Source organism: Micromesistius poutassou (genome assembly GCF_964030765.1).
Source record: "Micromesistius poutassou genome assembly, chromosome: 12".
NCBI lineage: Eukaryota > Metazoa > Chordata > Actinopteri > Gadiformes > Gadidae > Micromesistius > Micromesistius poutassou.
Genome location: NC_140282.1, coordinates 3,590,156 through 3,604,181, shown reverse-complemented (window position 1 = coordinate 3,604,181; position 14,026 = coordinate 3,590,156). Strand labels below are relative to the sequence as shown.

Here is a 14,026-nt window from a genome sequence, read left to right as displayed (position 1 = left end):
GTTTACTTCCGGAAGACTACGGGTTCAAATCGTTTTTGTTCTCCCTAATGTTTTTAAATAATCAAGCTTACACGTTTTACATTTGATTTCAGGTTCGTTTCGGTCAGAAATCATAAACCAATATGTCTAGTCGTGGCGTCATCGGTCCCGCCCTGCCACCGAGGAAGACTCGCGACGAAGACTCCGAAAGTGATGATGATGATTGTAAGAGTCTTTAACTATGGACCAATTTAGCAGAAACACGTTATCTAAAGATTCATTGTGGACAGAGATGGGTCAGAGTCGGGATTAGAGTTCAGCTTGCACAAGGAAGTCTACAGGGACACTGGGGAATGGACCCAGAACATTTGAGCTTGGGGTAACTGCCCCTTTGTGGGTATTGGTTATTCTTCTGTATGTATTTCCACTTGTACAGATGTGGGACACTGAAGTCTGGGAAATGTGAATACTATATTTAATGTGTTCTAGTTGTTTTATTATGCATGGTACATGTCTCTGGCTGACAACTGTATGCACACCAGAATTCCCAATGGGGACAGTAAGATGTTCTGTCTGCTCTGTATGTTGTGTTTAGTCGCCGGTCCAGCTCTCCCTCCGGGTTATAAACCAGGAGGACCGTCATCTTCATCAGAGGACAGTGAGGAAGAGGTGGTGGCGAAGAGAGCCAAGACCAGACACCCTACCGAAGAGTAAACACTATACACTAACGTTACCTTTCTACCTCCACAACAGCTAGTTAGTTTGATAACTAGTTATTAATTATATTACCTCCCCAAAAGCGAGTTAGTTTGATAACTAGTTATTATCTACAACCACGACAACAGCCAGTTGGATAACTGGTTATGTTCTTTGTTGTTTCCTCCAGAACAGGGTGTTGATTTGATGATTTTGATTTTGACTGTTTATGTTCTTTGTTATTATCTCAAAAGCAGTTGGATGATTTGATAACTGGTTATGTTATTGATATGTGTTCAGGTTGGATAAAGACACCAAGGATGACGATGCTGGATACTTCGGACCGGCTCTGCCCCCAGGGTTTAAGAAGCAACAGACTTCACCTGAGAGGTGAGGACTATTCTGTTCCTTAAAGGGGTAGTTCGGAATTTGGGTGTGAGCCCAAGTGAGCCATTGTGTTATTTATCATTGGAGACCGTTTTCAACACATTTCATTCAGTCCTTCTAGTTGCAGAAATCGCTGGTGCTAGGTTAGCGCAAGTCGATGGGAACTGCTAGCCTGCCAATAAAAACAGTTTTACCCACTCCACAGTACACTCGAGGCAAACCAATTATAACGCCCGACTATCGACGTAAATGTCTGTAAAACAGTTTTTATTGGCAGGCTAGCAGTTCCCATCAACTTGCACTAGTCTAATACCAGCGATCTCTGCAACTAGATGGACTGTGTTAGTTTGAGCAGTTAAGAGTTGAAACAAGGATAGTTACTGTTTTAAGTTAAGGAGTTGAAACATGAAACATGGGTTATGTTTACTAGTTGACACAGGGAGAGTTGGTGTGTTAGGTTGAGGATTTAAAACATGGACAGAGTGACTTTTAAGTCGATGTATTCCATAACATGAAAACATGTTAATGTTGTCATGTAAATTAATGTGGTGAAAATAATGATAACAAAATGACGAATGAAATGATGAATGATGATAAAGCCTTGAAAGTAGTGATCATGTGATCAATTATAATACAATGTGATTCAAGAGATAAATGATGATGGCTTTGTGTGTGCGTGTGTGCAGGCTGCAATATTGCCCCCACCCTCTTCACAGTCTTTATAGCAGCTGTCCTCCACCTCATTGGTAACAATCTACCCACCGGTGTCCAGTTTGTCTTCAGAACAGATGGCAAACTGTTCAACCTAAACAGATTTAAAGCCAAATCAAAGCTCTCACACTCTTCCATCATGGAGCTGCAATATGCAGATGACAATGCTATTGTGGCCTTGGGATTCTTGTGGAGAATCCCTACCTGCTTGCAAGGACCAAGCTGCTTGTATATAAAGCAGCCATCATACCCGCACTCCTCTATGGCGCAGAGATATGGACAACATACAGCAGGCATCTAAGAGCTTTGGAGTCCTACCATCTGAGACACCTCAGAAAAATCCTGCGTGTCAGCTGGGAAGAGAAGTGGACAAACATCAGCATCCTGGATGATGCAAACATACACAGCATCAGCACCATTATCACAAAGCACCAGCTGCGATGGACAGGCCACGTCATACGAATGCCTGATACTCGCCTCCCAAAGCAGGTCCTCTACTCTCAGCTTTCAATTGGCCATCGTGCACCTGGAGGCCAGAAAAGGGCTACAATGACAATATTAGGACAAACCTCAAAAAATTCAACATTAAGAGTTTCAACTGGGAGGATACTGCACGACACAGATCCACCTGGAGAAACTGCCTGCTAGAGGGTGCCACTTTCCATGAGGACCAACTCCGACAGGCTGCAAAACTCAAGCAGCAGCAAAGGAAGGAGAGGTTCACCACCAAACCCCATACCCTACCACTGGCACCCCACATCCATGCCCACACTGCAATAAAGTTTGTGGCTCCAGAATTGGCCTCTTTAGCCATCTGAGGACCCACAAGCCCAGGAGGACATCATACTCTACTCTACTTTTGTGTGACGATTGTGTCTGTGTGTGTGTGTGTGTGTGTGTGTGTGTGTGTGCGTGTGCGCGTGCGCGTGCGTGCATTCAGGCCGTCCGTACTAGGCCCTGCTCTACCACCAGGGTTTCGCCGGGCAGCGACAGACGATGAGGATGACGGAGACAGTGACGACGGGTTCCCAGGACCCGCTCTTCCTCCGGGCTACACAGCCGAGCAGTCGAGCGGTGAGGAGGAAGAGGACGTGATCGGTCCCATGCCGGCCCGGGGGCCCGTGGATGACTCCGTTCTTCGGGACATTGAGCGTCGGGCTCAGAAGATGAAGGACAAGCTGACTGGAAACGTGAGTCTGTTATTATTGGTTCTCTTTATTTGTTTATGTCTTCACCTCTACTGAACCTGCTGGGTTAGCTCTCACCTCTCTTGACCCCATCCTGTCTCTTCCTGACCATATCCTGTCATCTTCCTGAACACATCCGGTCCTCTTCCTGACCACATCCAGTCCTATTCCTGACCACATCCAGACCTATTCCTGACCACATCCAGACCTATTCCTGACCACATCCGGACCTATTCCTGACCACATCCGGACCTATTCCTAACCACATCCGGACCTATTCCTGATCACATCCTATAGTCTTTTTGATCACATCCTGTCTCTTCCTGACCACATCCTGTCCTCTTCCTGACCACATCCTGTCATCTTCCTCACCACATCCTGTCCTCTTCCTCACCACATCCTGTCCTCATATGCAAGTACACAAAACTGCCTCAGATGTTCACATTTAGATTAAAACATTTGTTTGTATGTCCTTGTTGTCACAAGGCAATGTGTTTTGCCTAGTACTGTGGCTGCATTGATTATCCGCAGGGCCACTACCCACCGGAAGAGGGGCTGGCCCTGGAGACTCTTAGTAATCCCCGACGGGGGATTTGGGTGTCACAGCAGAAAGTACTACAGGGAAGTGATAAATAACAAAATATATACCAAAAATGTATCTGCCTTGTCTGTTGTCCCCACGGCAACAGGAAGCCCCTGAGGTGGTTACCAGGGAGACATGGATGACAGAGCTCCCTCCAGAGTTGCAGCACATCGGGCTGGGCCTCGCGGCGAGGACCTTCAAGAAGAAGGCCGGTCCTGAGAACAAGGACCGCTCCATGTGGACAGATACCCCCGCCGAACGCGAGCGCAAGCTACAGGTAGAAACCCACCCCCCCCCCCCCCCCAAACAGGAAGAAAAACAAGGCCTCTCGGACCCCTAACCCCCCCAACTTCTCTGACCAGAGAGAAGGATGTGTTTGTATGTTCATTCAGGTCCGTCCTTTAATTGACCTGTCTTTATAGGAGCGCCTTGAAGGAAAGGAGAAGGTGAAAGAAGAAGCACCAAAAATGTCCCGCAAAGACCTGGAGATGGCGGAAAAAGTGTCAAAGTACAATGTGAGTGTACTTGGTGTTTGCTGCAGTTAAAGCTACATTTCCTCCACAGGAATAACACATTTTCTTAATAATAATAACAATGATACAAATTCTTAATAATAATACGTTTTTTTAATGTCCCTTGCTTAGGACAAGAAGCGCGCCGAGTCTCTGATGTCTTTACACTCCAAGAAGCAGAAGAAAGAGGCACTGACGAAGGTCAAGGAGCCGGTGGAGAGGAAGGCGTTTGACCGTGACGCCGACCTGCAGGTGAACCGCTTCGACGATGCACAGAAGGAACGCCTGCTGAAGAAATCTCAGGAGCTGAACACAAAGTTCTCCCACAGCAAGGAGCGCATGTTCCTCTAAGCCTCCAGAGGAGAGGCTGTGTGTGAACACTGTATGTTTTATCTCAAGAGCAAAGGGCAGCAAACTGTTACAGAAATGTGTTAATTCTCCTATTGGTTGATCCTGAGACCCCTGGACAGTCCAGTAGGTCTAGAAATCTGTTTTGTGTAGCGCTACCTCCTGTAGTCTTCTCCTATATGGTTTGATGACATTGAAAAACCAGGGAACTGCCACATAGTTTGAGACTTATCAACTTCATACTGTGTCCAAATATGAATGAGTTCAAACTTAAAGCCATCATTTCATGCCTTTAACCTTCTTAGGAACATAGGCTGGATTTAATACCTGGATGTAAGATATTGATTAATGTTATGTATGTCAATTCAATGTTTTAATAAAGTCACAATTACTTTGTTTACACATGTTTGAACAGATCAATATAAGCTGGTATTCCAAACTCTCTGTCAATTACGAATTTCTTTCTGGTGGACCTGAATACGTCTGGTTGCCCAACGTCTTCTCCTTGTGCCGTTGGCATGACAAGCGGGGATCCACTGGGTGGTGCTGGACACTTGCTTCTTTGGTAGACTAGTACCTTGGCTTCTCTTCCAGGAAAGTGACAAGCACAGATCCTGGGGCAGGTGCTTGGCGAGTCATATATGTATAATATGATTCTGTCTGACATGTCCGTACTATTCATGAAATTAAAATGTCATTTTTTTAAAATAGTTAATGCGAAGGAAAATACCACCAGCCAGCCCGAGTAAAGGTTTTGTTTTTTATAATCAAATTAAAGCTGTACATTTGTCTTTTTATAAAACAAAACAAAACCTAGGCTATTTACAGAACAATGAATTGCCTAATACATACACACACTGTATATACAGATACATACACATTAACATAGGATTGTTGTGGAATTCAATGTTAACTACCAGTTAAGTCTCTCTGCACAGCATCAGTAACATTAACTGCAAAATAATAAACTAAAGTATATCAGTGTAGTATTTCTTAACTCTCATCTTTTATATTGTTTTCATCTAGCCTCTATAATTCAACAGCACAATAGAAGTGTAATTCAGTTTTGGCTTTTGGTTAAGGTGTGCCATGTGTGCCACCCAGAATTTTCAGAGCTCCATCTGGCCACCCCTATGAAACATGTTTGATTGCCAAGTCTGTCCACTCCTCTGGAACAGAATAAATAATTGGAGTAGCCTACAATTGATGAGACCAAGCTATATATAGCAGAATGTTCCTTATTTTCTATCTGGGACGATATTGTTGACTGCTGTGGCCTGCTATGGCCATGGCACTCACAAACAATAATTAATAAATGTGACATAAAGAATATGGAGTTGCTTGAACATTACAGTGACATTCCCTCATAAATAATAAAATACAACTATAATAAATATTTGTGTGTGTTTTTAGTTGTATTTGTGTCAGTGGCGTTAACACATCTTCATAACTGACGACTGACTGGTGTCTATATATATGGTGTCTGTATATATATATATATATATATATATATATATATATATATATATATATATATAAGTCATGGATAAGATATTATTTTATACAAGTATAATACTATGAATGTTATAAAAGTCCCTGTCCACAAAACGTGGTAAAATTGCTGGTGTTTTGACCTCGTAGCGCCACCGTACTTGTCTTTCTGTGTGTGTTTCTTTTTTAGCGTGTAGCATTTAGCTTTGAGCTTGGTTGTTTATTATTTACTTCTTTATCCTTCGCTTCAAATATGTCAGACAAGGGTGAAGTAGATCTTACTGGTGCCAAACAGAACACGGGCGTATGGCTGGTCAAGGTGCGGAAGTGATTTATATAGTTAGTTAGTTATGGTACGTTATTTAATGTAACGGTTTGTTAGGATGAGAAGAAGCAGCACAGTAAAGCTATTGCTATCGTCCTCAACTACTGAAACCACTAGTTAGGTGGTTATTAGACAACACATAACTTGGATCTCATCATTATGTTTAATTAGGCAACGTTAGTTAATAGACAAACACATATACCTGACCATGTGTATGTTTAGTATCTCTTAGAGAACCAATATTCTTCGTTAAAGATGTGATGTAATATCATCTATTGAAAGCTGTGAGAAGTACTGTGTGTGACAACACTACACACCCGAGTCATCAACGTGGAAATAACATCGCTGACGTCGGCTTCTATTATATATATTTTATAGGATATTACAGTGTGAGAGTGTGTGGTATGTTGTTCAAGATGTTTGCCTTGCTATCTGTCCTTAATATATAACCTTATATTATAGATTCCATGATCAGAGTAAGTGTGTTTTAAATGTGAGAGGGTGTCCAGGACCCTAAGTAACTGATATTATATTATATTCTATATATATATATAGAGAGAGAGAGAGAGAGAGAGAGAGAGAGAGAGAGAGAGAGAGAGAGTTTACATGTGTGTGTTCTGAAGGTTTCCTAGTATCCACGTCCTTAAGAGTCTGTCCATATTATGTTTATATGATATTATATACGACGTATATATGATCAGAGTGAGTGTGTTCTCATGTGTATGTTCTAAATGTTTCCTGGTATCCAGGTCCCCAAGTATCTCTCCCAGCAGTGGGCCAAGGCCGCAGGCAGGGGAGAGGTGGGGAAGCTACGGATCAGCAAGTATGTACAACTAGTTGTCTTCATCAAGTATTAGTTATGTAAAGCTTTACAATGACAGAATAACAGTGTATTTCCTTTGTATTTTAGTGATGTTAAGCCACATCATTTATGAACAGTTTCTATAAAACATAAAAACAAAATTCTGTAAAATAACCATAACACATTAGTATGTATGCACTACACACCTACCAAAAACCTTGTCCAGTCTTGGAAAGACTCAGGACTGTAGCGGTGTGTTACTAATCTCTTACGTTGATCTTTTTTAGGAACCAAGGCAAAGCAGAGGTGAGTTATCTCTTATTATTAATGGTTGGCCTCACATATGTGGGTGGGTGTTGGTGAGTAAGGTTAGGGAATCCAGACAACAATGTATGGGTGGTGTTCATTGCTAGGTTTGAAGATAATAGGGGCAGGTGTTAATAAATGTAATGCTTGATGTATGGGTGGTGTTCTAGGTGGCATTCACGCTGAACGAGGACCTGACGGCCATCGAAGGCAGCGGCGATAAGAGAGTGCACGCTCCCCGTGACCACCCCTTCAGCATGCAGACTGTGGGCGGCCAGATGCTAGCAGTCTTCACCGAGACCCCCTCAGGTCAGTCCACCTTCCTGTAGAGCCCTCGGTTCAAAATTTATTGACTTAGGTCATCCTGTATTCTGGGCTGGTCTAGGTTTAGTCTGGGGTGGTCTAGATAAAGTCTGGGGTGGTCTAGGAATAGTGTGGGGTAGTCTAGGTTTTGCCTCCTGTGGTCTGGGTTTAGCCTTGAGTTGTTTAGTCTGAGATGCATAGAGAGTACTGCTGCTCTGTAAATGGCTTACTAATTCTCAACTCCATCATGTTTTTCCTGTAGAACATTCGAAAGGTAAGCTTTGTTTGTGGGCCAGTGTGCATTTGTGTGTGTATTTGTGTTGATTTTGCTTTTTATGTCTCCCACAATAAGACGACAAATACAAAACTGTCTTTGTATTTGAGGTTTTTTTTAATTTTACGGGGTACGACAGCTTCTGGTGTGGTTTGGGGTCTCTCTCACTCTCACTCACTACAGACTCCGTTATCGATATAGTTTACAGATAACAAACTCAGTGGTGTGCAACAAGTGGCTTTGCTCTATGATTTTAACATCCTTTTAACCAATCAATACCGTCCTACTGATTGTGGCTTTATTTGGTGCATGAGTTTGTGGAATATCCTGTTCCTGTGTGCTCTCTGTTATGGCATCTTCATGTGTCTGTTGATTTATTATGTGTTGTTCTGTTGAGCTTGTGGTTTTGTGCTTGCTGAAGAACATGTGAGAGTGTGTGATGGTTGTACGCCAAAATGATCTGCACCCCCTTCTTGCCTCAGATTCAAACTGAATGTCATCTGATTAAAATAAACAAAACCATTCATTATAAGTTATTATTACCATCTGTTCATGAGCCCACATTTTGATAACCTGCTTAATAACCTGAACAACATCTAGTAGATGGAGCTACCATGTATTTGTGAGGTGTGAGGTGTGTGGTAGTGTGAGGGGACGTAAGGTGTTTGGCGGTGTATGGTAGGGATATACTTGCAACAAAATTGAAGATGTGTTTTTCGACCAAACAACGTGGTCCATTGGGCTTTCATCTCCACAGGGTGCTCAGGGTGCTGAGACCAACTAGTCAAAAATGTCCATATACCCCCCCAATATGCATCTGCCTGCAATTGGTCAACAATACCAGTTGAATGATGACACCAGTTTTAGAGCCCAACCGACACTGGATTTAGGGGCCGATGTCTATACGGATATAAGGGAGTTAAAAAATTACATATATCGTAAATTGGCCGATATTCAAAATAAAGATATAGATCTGCTGTTGTTATTATTGTGGTATCTTGTGGGTGGAGCAGCTTCTTTGGGATTTGCTGCTCACCCTCCAGCAATGTTACAGACCACAGCAAGATCGCATTTAAATCATGAGCTAAAGGATCCAATTAACTGTATGGAGAGAAGCTGCTACTACCACTACTATTAAGCGGTTCAACAGCACAGTAGAGGATTTATAAAGGGGTAACTTCATTTATAAATCGACACCATTTCTAAAGTTTAAAATATGGACTTATACGTCCCACTCTCTGTTTATTTAAATAATTACCAGTTTGAATCTAGACTTTTGTAGACCGCTCAAGTAGAGATAACAAGGACACAGAGATTGTAGGAAACCCCTGGTGTCAATTAACAAACAACCATAACATCCCCGTCTTTAACAGCATTTGCACAGCCTTTGGGAACATGCAATATTCTAGTTTGTTACGCGTCTGTGTGTGTGCGCGCGTGTGTGCTGGGTGGCTTGTCTGCTGGTGAGTGGTGTGGTGACTGGGCGGGGCGGGGCTTCGTGCGTGGCTAAAGGAGAATCCTGGGTGTGTTGACCGTTCGCTCCTCCCTGTATCTCCCTCCCTCCCTGCATCTCCCCTCCCTTTACGTGTCTGTGCCTCCCCTCCCTCTACCTGTCTGCATCTCCCCCCCCCCCCCCCCCCCCTTTACCCGTCTGGGCCTCCCCCCCCTTTACCCGTCTGGGCCTCCCCCCCTTTACCTGTCTGTGCCTCCCCTCCCTCTACCTGTCTGCGTCTCCCCTCCCTCTACCTGTCTGTAACTTTCCTCCCTTTACCTGTCTGCATCTCCCCTCCTGTTACCTGTCTGTGCCTCCCCTCCCCTCCCTCTACTTGTCTGTGCCTCCCCTCCCTCTACTTGTCTGCATCTCCCCTCCCTTTACCTGTCTGCGTCTCCCCTCCCTTTACCTGTCTGCATCTCCCCTCCCTCTACCTGTCTCCCTTTACCCGTCTGTGCCTCCCCTCCATGTAACTCCCTCCCCGTACCTCCATTCACCCCTCCCTCCTCCCTGTAGGCCAATCAGAAGAGAGGTCTGAGGGTAGCAGCTCTGGGGGGACATGTCCAGGTGAGTCCTCCGTCTCCCCCCACCCAGGGCCTGGTGGTCAAAGCTCCCCCCACTCAGCCCCAGGTTGAGATTTTAGTTTTATGAGCTGGCCGTCTCATAGTATTGGTGTCTCTGAACATTTCAGTTGAACTAACCTTTCAGTTGTGTTTCCTGTCACAACGCAATAACACAATAGTCTCTCCTTGGTGCTGCTGGGAGATGTAGTTGTGCTTATCTAGAAGACACTGTGTGGTGGTCATTGGTACTTATGTCCCTCCTCACATGTTGTGTGTTCCAAAACGGTTGAGGAGGAGGAGAAATCTGATGCGTTAAAAGTAAGGATCATTACAGTCATACTACAATGAACAGTAGTAGTGTACAGTATCAGTAGTTCTACTTAGTGGTGTACGGGGAACAGCTGTAGTAGTTATACGGGGAACAGTAATAGGAGTTCCACTAAGAAGTAAACAGTAGTACTAATTCTACTTAGTAGTGTACGGGGAACAGTAGTAGTATTTCTACTTAGTAGTGCACAGTAGTAGTAGTTCTACTTAGTAGTGTCAAGTCAAAAGCATTGTAGCTTACAAGTGTGTTGGAACCAACTACTCTGGTGGTTCTGATCTTTGTTTTTACGGTTCACATAACTGTTTGAAGTGTGTGTGTGTGTGTGTGTGTGTGTGTATGTGTGCGCGTGCGTGCGTCTCCCTTGTATTTTGATTGGCCGCTGAGGCACTGTGATGCTGTTGAATGAGTCATGTTGTTTACCAAAGGCAAACCATTGAATCCTGTGGTATCATAAGTTTCAGCCCTGTGATCCCCCAGTACTTAAGGAGCATCCATCTTCGTTAGTTACGGGGCTCCAAAGTAGTTTAGAGAGGAAGATCTATCTAAGTCAATTTGTTTTGTATAGCCCCTAATCCCTGTCACAGTCTCAAAAGATTTTATAGACCATATATTAATGACATCCCCTAAGCCTCCCACAGAGCAAGAAAAAGTGGGGATGGTACTTCTTCTTCTACTGATGGTAAGGAGTGCAATGGGTGCCATACTTGATATACATAGAGCAACAGATTCAGATTCAGATTCAGTCCATTGTGATTGGGTGCTGGCCAGTCAGCAAGCTGGTAGCCATAAGGTTGGGTGTCCAGGTATCCAGATCACCGCAACACACTTAAACAGAGACGGCATTATGGTTAGATGGGGCTTGGTGGACAAATCTGTAATCTAGTACAGATCTTTGGTCATCAAAGCGTGACTGAAGTCATCAAAGCTTGGAAAAGGAAGGAGTCGCCCTGCTTCTCCTCACATGGGCACCGGTGAAGAGATGGCTTCTGGGTAAAGGCTGTGATGTGGCTGGTCCTCTGTAGACAAGGTGGCGTTGGAGGGGGTCGTGGTGCAGAGGGCCGAGTGTCGTCCAGCCGTTAACGACAGCTACATGAAACTCAAACGGTGAGAACTGTCCTCAATACCCTGTCTCTGTACAGTCTAAGCCCTATCTGCTCATTAATGACCTGTTTCTGTACTGTGTAACCCCGACCTGCTCTTAAATGACCTGTCTCTGTACTGTCTAACCCCGACCTGCTCCTAAATGACCTGTCTCTGTACCCTTTACCCCCAGGATGCAGATTGAGGAGTCTATCAAGCCGTTGCGATTGTCTCAACAGTTGGACAAGCCTGTGACCAGCAACTACAAGCCAGTGGCCAACCACGCCTCCAACGTAAGTAGTCGTACTACCAAGGGACTTCCCATGTTCTAGAAGTACTAGAGAGTACTTCCTAGAAGTACCAACGTTACTACTAGTCCTCAAGAGCATTTCCTAGAAGTACCCAGAAGTAGTATTAGAGAGTACCCTGCTTTTTTTCCTTTAACCAAACTTTGTTTTTGGTGGTTGAGGAATCACATAGAAATGTCCAAGGTGGATTAAAACCAGTTATTTTCTGGCAGTTATTCCTCCTGTTCCCTTCCTTTTTTCTCTTATCCTGGTTCTCGCTCTCCCCCTGGTTCTCTTCTCTCTCCCTTGCAGTTGGAGTATGACAGGAAGAAGAAGGAGGAAGGGAAAAGGGCGAGGGTCGACAAGCAGCAGGTTCTGGACATGCTGTTTTCAGCGTTTGAGAAGCACCAGTACTACAACATCAAAGATCTAGTAGACATCACCAAGCAGCCGGTGGTAAGCACCACCATGTCCTGAAAACCATCTGACAGCTCTCTGCTCTCTACCAATCCATTGCTGGATGATTTTTAATGTGACTTTCATTATGTTATATGTGGGCTTTGTTTCTTGTTTTTACTCGTTTATCAATATGTCATGACTCTGGCGGATCTTTTAAAAGTGCTATATATTATAAACCCAATGTTATTATTTCTGTATTATAAAGCTCACCTGCGCTGGCGCATATCTGTCCTGTTCCTATCTTTCTTTTACCTTTTGTATTTCTGTCTGTGGTTTCCCGTCATGTAAACAAGCATGAATGCGTCTGTAGAGAGAGTGATAGATAGAGATAAGTGATCTTGATTTGTGTCTTGCAGACGTACCTGAAGGAGATCCTGCGAGACATCGGGAACTACAACGTGAAGGGAACCCACAAGAACACCTGGGAGCTGAGGCCGGAGTACAGACATTACCAGGCAGAGGAGGAGAAGATAGAGGAGAGGCTCTAGCTGCAAAGAGAGATGGACCAATAGTTTCCCGGTCTCAAGACGGAAGGACTAGGTCCTGAACTCCTTCCATCCTCTTGTCAGATTACACTGGTTCCTCCCACATGCTCATGGTGTTTTTAGAAAGTGGTTTATATTTGTATTTTCTGTGATGAGTGGAGCTAACTGGTCCTGATCAATCAGAACTGCTGGATGGGGTTTTACACTCGAGGAACCCCGTCCTTTGACCGGGTTGTCCACTTGGTGCAACGTTTAAGTGGTGTGTAATGTTATGAAGTGTTATGTTGGTCCTATTCTGTGTCTGGGCTGAGCTTCCCATTTTAACTTGAATCATTTCTACATTAATTAAAGAATACTTTTTAATTAACCTTAGTTTGCCTCTTTTCATGTACAGTAACCCTTGATTCAGAAATGAAAGTAACTGATTTAGATAATTATCCAGGCTTAAGTTTCTGCTCAATGGAAAATGTGACAGAAATTTGTATTAAAGCAATATAATGTGCATGTTAAAATAAATACTAAAAGATTGGAATAGCGAGTGAAGAGTTCTTTAACCCGTCAGTGTATGGGGCATCATGTGCTGCCGTTTTGATCTCATAAGGAACTGATAACTGCATCTCATGCATGTAATGTTTGAATCAGTTGGCTGACCAATGAGGGCCTTAGTCTTAAAAGTCCAATGACATGCCACCAGGTGTGGTGTGATTAGCCGTTAGAAGCCGTTTTGGAAATCTGCCCCTTATGACATAAGAAGTGGGAGTGTCCACCTAGCTGTGTTGGCTAGATCAGTCTACCAGACTACCCAGGAGACTAGCAAACGTTGCTCTTCTAGCCGACACCCCCACCTGTGATGTCATAATGGGCAGATTTCCAAAACGGCTTGTAACTGCTAATTACACCACACCTGGTGTGTCATTGGACCTTTAACTCAGGACTTATTGCTAATTGAAGTATGGACATTACCTCAATAAATTACAGGGAAACAGATTAATTTTACATTTTTAATAAAGTACAATGCATCATATTTAGACAATACATTTCAGATTAAAAAGTAGTGGAAAAACTATTTCCGAACTGCAATACAGCCACAAGTTAATTGGAAATAGAAATAGGACAACTTGACATGCCATGAATCCAGTCTGGATGATGGTGTACAATATGTTGCAGACACAGGATTTAAAAAGTTGATGCAAAAACATGTCAGCCCTTAACAGAATACATTAATGGTTTTGTAACACAGCCATACCTCCATGGTTACCTACAAGAAAAACAAAACAGCAATGAGTTAGACATCTCTTCTAAAGCATTACAAAATGACCCAATTGTTTATTTCTGAAGCAACAAGCAGTCAATGTATGGTATTTGTACTTGATAAATGACGCTTGATTATCAAAATTAGATGGGATACGTTTTCCGTCTAGCCGACTA

General features: G+C 43.6%; 2 protein-coding genes across 4 annotated transcripts; both read left to right on the top strand.

Annotated features, from left to right (window-relative positions):
- Nucleotides 1-25: 25 nt before the first annotated feature.
- gpalpp1 (GPALPP motifs containing 1) lies at nt 26-4,980 on the top strand. The gene is made up of 7 exons (XM_084476060.1): nt 26-204; nt 575-689; nt 976-1,065; nt 2,714-2,963; nt 3,650-3,820; nt 3,966-4,058; nt 4,188-4,980. The coding sequence occupies exons 1-7, from the start codon at nt 123-125 to the stop codon at nt 4,404-4,406; spliced, it is 1,020 nt and encodes a 339-aa protein (XP_084332186.1). The 5' UTR covers nt 26-122; the 3' UTR covers nt 4,407-4,980.
- A 1,056-nt stretch (nt 4,981-6,036) lies between these two features.
- Nucleotides 6,037-13,095, top strand: gtf2f2a (general transcription factor IIF, polypeptide 2a). Of its 3 annotated transcripts, XM_084475772.1 has the most exons (10): nt 6,037-6,213; nt 6,969-7,042; nt 7,309-7,327; nt 7,498-7,636; nt 7,893-7,904; nt 9,913-9,963; nt 11,310-11,391; nt 11,561-11,660; nt 11,967-12,110; nt 12,470-13,095. In XM_084475772.1, the coding sequence occupies exons 1-10, from the start codon at nt 6,148-6,150 to the stop codon at nt 12,599-12,601; spliced, it is 819 nt and encodes a 272-aa protein (XP_084331898.1). In that variant the 5' UTR covers nt 6,037-6,147; the 3' UTR covers nt 12,602-13,095. The 3 variants fall into 3 exon arrangements, with proteins under 3 accessions (XP_084331898.1, XP_084331899.1, XP_084331900.1); XM_084475773.1 differs by lacking the exon at nt 7,893-7,904; XM_084475774.1 differs by lacking the exons at nt 7,893-7,904; nt 9,913-9,963.
- The last annotated feature ends 931 nt before the right edge of the window (nt 13,096-14,026 follow it).